Source organism: Lynx rufus, unplaced genomic scaffold (genome assembly GCF_022079265.1).
Source record: "Lynx rufus isolate CCGP_SWC_20201006 ecotype Redwood Valley unplaced genomic scaffold, mLynRuf1.p SCAF_6, whole genome shotgun sequence".
Taxonomy (NCBI): domain Eukaryota; kingdom Metazoa; phylum Chordata; class Mammalia; order Carnivora; family Felidae; genus Lynx; species Lynx rufus.
Window position 1 is genome coordinate 46,515,851 of NW_025814878.1, and position 6,015 is coordinate 46,521,865.

At 42.1% G+C, this 6,015-nt stretch overlaps 1 protein-coding gene across 1 annotated transcript in view; it reads left to right on the forward strand.

Annotated features, from left to right (window-relative positions):
- SLC22A16 (solute carrier family 22 member 16) overlaps positions 1–564 on the forward strand; it is a 42,403-nt gene extending 41,839 nt beyond the window's left edge. The window contains exon 8 of the mRNA XM_047102615.1: positions 190–564. Coding sequence (XP_046958571.1) covers positions 190–399 — 210 coding nt within the window. The 3' untranslated portion in view covers positions 400–564. The remainder of the gene's footprint in view (positions 1–189) is intronic.
- Positions 565–6,015: the final 5,451 nt, after the last annotated feature.

Sequence of the window (6,015 nt, forward strand, 5' to 3'; positions counted from 1 at the left end):
ACTGCATAAGTAACCAAAGCCTAGTTCTGTATAAGTAACCAAAGATTTCACCAGGAAATAAAAATGACAACTGTTACATCAAATTTAATTCTATTGCCTCCGAAAAAGGCTCAGAAATTATTATTCTGAAGGGTACGTTGCTTTCTGGGTGTGTCACTTATTATTGTTTTTTTTTTAAATTCCTTCTAGTTGCTTGTTGGGATTTTGGCCTTCATCAGTGGAGTGCTGTCACTAATGCTTCCAGAAACCATGGGAAGGCCTCTGGCAACGACTTGGGAGGAAGCTGCTAAACAGGATACAGAAAAAGATAGTTCAGGCAAATTATTTCCCACAACCAATAATACTGCGTTGGAAAAAATAGAAGTGATTGACTCAGGGGTTTCTGGTCTTAGTGAATAAACGTGCTGTATGTGCCGTCTAGCACCTGAAATATTGTTTACTTTCATGACTTTGTATTCGAGGAATATTATTCTCATCTCCTGAATGTGATTTGTATGTGTCTTTTAAAAATTTTTTGTAAGAAAGTCTTAAAATGATAATTTTGTAAAAGTAAAAGAAATAAAACCAAGATGAGAATTCTCATTTTTTACGCCGCTTTATTGCCACAAAGTATTCCTTCCTATTTGTTCTTATATGTCATTGATTCTCAACCTTCCCCCCTGTCCCCTGCTGTGCCTGCCTGAGGGAAGACCCACACTGTCTTCAGGACCAGGGTCCTTGGGAACTGTGGACTGGGAAAAATGGGCATGGCAGCTTTTGACAAAGCCCTTTGAAGATTCTAGTTCTGATATTCCTTTCCCTCTTAGGAGAATCCTAGCTCTAAATGCAAGTTTTATTCAGAAATGCTCTGTCAAAAAATGTTTGTCTTCATAATTTAACCGTGAAAACCATAGCTGCAGAAAAAACGGATCTTGCTTTCCAGCACCCTTGGGACACAAGGCATGAGTTTTCTAGTCTGACATTCTTATCTCTCCTAAATTTGCCGAATGCCCTCCCTAAGTCTCCTTCAAGCTACAGAGAAACTGTGGCATTTTAGTGCACTGCAAAATTTTTGTTTGCAGATCATCCAGGAAATTGACTCTAAGTACCATTTGGATCTGTCACCAATGTAAACAAACAAACAAACAAACAAAAACAAAAACATTAAGTATTCATTTTTGAGAGTTTTTTTTTTTACAGGAAGATTTTACTTTTTTTTTTTAAGTACTAAGTTTTGTTTCCTCAACTTTATCTAAAACCGTATTTTGCAAATATGTTCAGTTTATATTTTGCAAAAATGTTCAGTTTAACATCCTGAACATTTCAACAGCAAGATTTGGGCATAATTTTACCTTTAGAAGAATACATTTCAGACAAGTTTGCTGTAAGTTTTGGATTTTTTCTTTCTTATGGTTTCATCAGAAGCTCATTATTTTTTTCTTCTTTGCTCTTGAAATCGAGCTGTCGGATATGCTTTATTGGAATTGGTGAAGTACTGGGGCACCTGGGTGGCTCAGTCAATGAAGTGTCCAGCTCTTGACTTCAGCTCAGGTCATGATCTCAAGGTTCATGACTTTGAAACCTGCATCCGGCTCTGTGTTGACAGTGCAGATCCTGCTTGGGATTCTCTCTCTTTCCCCCTCTCTCTCTCTCTCTCTCTGCCCCTCCCCTGCTTGCGTGCGCGGCATGCTCTCTCTCAAAGGAAAAAAAAAGAATTTGGTGAAGTATTAGTGTCAGAGGCAAGTAAAAGGATTAAGACAACTTTATAGATACTGGTTTTAAAAAAATTTTTTTTAACATTTATTTATTTTTGAGACAGAGAGAGACAGAGCATGAACGGGGGAGGGTCAGAGAGAGAGGGAGACACAGAATCTGAAACAGGCTCCAGGCTCTGAGCAGTCAGCACAGAGCCTGACGCGGAGCTCGAACCCACATACCGTGAGATCGTGACCCGAGCCGAAGTCGGACGCTTAACCGACTGAGCCACCCAGGCGCCCCAATACTGGTTTTTAAAAAGCATTGCTAAGGGGGAAAAAGGGATTTGCCCCTAATTATTCAGACTTTTTATATTAATTCAGTTCCCTGGATGATCTCTCAGTTCTTCACTTGGCCTTTCCACTTGGAAAATAAAAAAAAAACCCAAACCTCTCTCCCTTTGTAAGGAAAAACAAAATAATAGAAGGATATGAGAGGGAGATTTTCTTTCTCTTTTATCTCACCTCTTCCTGTGTCTCTTTTTTTCCTTTAACCTTAGCTTGTTTTTCTTTTTTCTTTTATTTTTTTAATGTTTATTTATTTTTGAGAGATGCGAGTGTGAATGGGGGAGGGTCAGAGAGAGGGAGACACAGAATCTGGAGCAGGCTCCAGGCTCTGAGCGGTCAGCACAGAGCCCAATGTGGGGCTCGAACTCACAAACTGTGACATCATGACCTGAGCTGAAGTCGGACGCTTAACCAGCTGAGCCACACAAGGGCCCCATTGTTTTTCTACTGTTACTTAGGTTTTTCCCCTCTTAGTTAATCTTTGGTGTTTTCTCGACTTTCTTTCTATGGTCTTTATTAGTTTGCTAAGGCTGCCATAGCAGAATACAGACTGGGGGGCTTCCACAGCAGAAATTTGTTTCTCACAGTTCTGGAGACTGGAAGTTCGGGATCAAGATGCCTGCAAGGTAGCTTTCATTTTAAGGCCTCTTCTCTTGGCTTGTGGGCAAGCCAGGGTCTCCCCATGTGCTCACATGACCTCTTCTTTGTGCCTATGCACAGAGCGAGCGAGCGAGCGAGACAGAGAGAAAGAGAGCAAGCGAGCTCTCTGGTGTCTCAAAAGGGCACTAATCCCCTCAGGAGAGCCCCCACTGTTTTTACCTCCTCAAACCTCACCAACATTTGGTCTCTAACACCCATGTATGTGTTTCTGTGTTTTTAAGTGTCCAGAAGCGTTCTGTCCAAAACAGAAACCCTCTGAGCTATTTCAGGCATAGAATTTAATACAGGGAATAAGTTACCAAAATGTGGGAAGGACTGATGGAACAAAATGGAAGAAGTTACCCAGGGACCGGGAAGCCACTGCCCTCACTGGGCTAGGAGTCCCCATGCCTATACTCTCTGCTTCCACTGCTCATCCAGAAATCACATTTCTGTTGCTGACAAGAAACAAAGGATCCCACACTCCCACTGATGCAACTGAAACTGCCTGGCATGGTTTCAACGTGAGTTGAATTTTTAGATTAATTTAGAAAATTTACCTTGTTTCTGGTATTGACTCTTCTATCCATTATCATGGGTAATGTCTTCATTTAGTTGGGTTATTTTAATGTCTGTCAATGAAGTATAATTTTCTCCACAAATCATGCACATAGCTTGTTATACTTAGTCCCGGGGATATACATTTATTACTGGAAGTGCTGAGTTTCTAATATATTTTCTATTGCTTCTTGCTGGCATTAAGGGAGGTGGTTGGTTTTTGTATGTTGTTGTTATAGCCAACAACCTTGATGAAAAGTGGTTTTAAATCAGTAGGAGATGAAAACTTTATTGGGAGAAAAATTGAGCTTTTCATCATGACAATTAAAAATATTAGTCATACAGGAAGCCAAACATGCTTTGTTCCTCCAGCATTTCTTAACATGCACAGTCTTCTGATTTTATCCTTGCGAAATAGTGATATAGATCTTTAACAGTTGGACCCTTGTCGTAGCACATCAGATGTGTCTCTACCTGTAAGTATTTCAAGGAGTACTTTACCATGGCACCGGAAAGCTCAGAGAACAACCCGTACACAAGTAGGTGAACTTCAGGCAGATGACCTCGTTATCAGTTCTGTTTAACTGAGGTCTATGCATCAACCTGATGATGAAACACTATATCTGCATCATTTATCACCCTGCACAGCTCTGATGCTGTACAACATTATTTCTCCCTGCTCTGTGTACCATTCCAACACTCGGTCAAGGAGAGTGTGGCAGGTGTCCTGTCCGGTCTTGGTCTTGGCCAGTGGGCATGTGGGGCCCATTCTGTCAATACTACAGCATGCTGTCACTGTCCTGAGTTGGTTGTGCCCTCCAACATACGTTGTTTCTCTCTTGAGGACTCTGCTATTCACATTGTTCTGGTGATTAGTCTTGGCCCATGATAGCTGCAGGGAAGACCTCCCGTGAAGCAAGCCAACAAAGCATGAACTTCAGGTTCGAGTCCCACCCTTGCCCAGGCTCTTGTGAGAGGCCTTAATAATGGGCTCGTTGGTCATAAGTTTTTGTAAACTCTTGTAAATTTTGCAAAAGGAAGATATAGTCACTGCAATCAGTTAAGAACGCTGCCTCTTACCACTCTATTTCCCTTCTGTCACATTTCGCCTCTGTCACATGATATCAAAGTGACCACAGGCACTTTTTCTGTTATGATTCTGTATATTTTTTTCTTAAAGGGGGCTTTGAAAACTGTACAAACTTCAGACCTCACAAAATCTGACCCTCTTCCCAACCGTTGTGTTGTTAGGGAAGTCCATATTGAACTTGAAAATATACTCTGAATGTATACCCTGAATGTATACCCTCTTCCCAACCATTGTGTTGTTAGGGAAGTCCATATTGAACTTGAAAATATACTATGAATGTATACCTTGAATGTATACCCTGAATGAGGGGCTTGATCAGTTCTGTTCTTTTTTCTCACACCTGTCAAATATTTAGTGACAACATGCTAAACACAAAAGGTTCATTCTATAATATGACACATCCAAGGGAGTACTTAATAAATTCTTGCAGATGGTGAAGAGGAATCTTTTCTTATTTAAGATCGTTTAAACTAACCAGGAAAGCCAAAGCCCATTGGTAACCTTCCCCAACAGAGATGAATTATCTGAATTTGCCAGAAGTCAGTAACAGCTGCTCACTTTATCTCTAAAGTCCACATTGCACCAGTATTTACTGACAACTGCTAGTTCCCTAAGTAAATTCATTTTTCTCATTTATTCCTTGTCTCTCCCTAAGCTCACCTACTTGGGTTATCTTTAATGTCTTTCTAATGTCCATCAGGAGATTTTCATGGATGTTCCAATAAGTAAGTCTTGAAAGTCAGATTATTTTACAAAGAAGAAAGGGTTCCATTACAGAGTTTGCCCTACTTCTGTATCTCAAGTCAGGGCTAGCCCGTGTATCAGAGAGTTACGTCACCCCGAACTCACTCCTCCCCCATTTCCCCCCCAACCCGTGGCCTATATGACTGAATCCCTGGCCCCCACAAGCCTCGCTTCCTTAACAGCCTTCAAAAAGATTCAAGTTCTGTTGGTTTGAAGCTCTCCATTTACTGGCAGACTAACATACCAGCAAGGCCAGCACATCATAAGCCATTGACACCCATGGAAGAAGAGCAGGAGGGGCTGGGTGGCCAGGGAGGCCTCCAACACGCTGCATAAGGGCGGCTCTGTGGACCTCCAGGGCCCACAGTAAAATGTCTCCGAAAAATTGTTGAGGAGGAATGTGATGCTGAGCTCACCTGCATTCTCAGGGGGATCACTTCAACTTTTTGGCCCTCAGCCACTTGCCTGTAAAATGATAACACAAGACCCCCCTAGATGGTCCCCACTGCCCCTTTTCAACTCCCACCCTCAGTGACGCCTAAATCAGTTTCCCAAATGCCCCCTTTTTTGAGTCACATTGCTACAAGTCTGTAAAGCAAAACTACCTAAACTAAAAGACCTGTTGACGCACGTAGCTTGCGTTCTTGGTTTCATTTCTGAATGTTTCCTCTTCTTGCTTTCATAGGAAAATAGAGTCCTGACCCAGGTGGGGAGAAGGAGCCCTCTCAGGTGTCTTCCATGGTTCCCATTACTTTTCAAATGTTGTCCTTCATCCTGGCCAGATTCCACACTCCGCTCTCACCCAAACCTCCCCATGGAGCCACACCTTGTTTCTTCAGCATTCTTGAACCTTCCTGCCTCTGTGGCTTTGCTCACACTCTCCTCCCTCCCAATATGTCTCTCCCTCCTCCTCCTTGTCCATCCACATCCCACTGATTCTTTGGAACCTTCCTCATTTCCCAT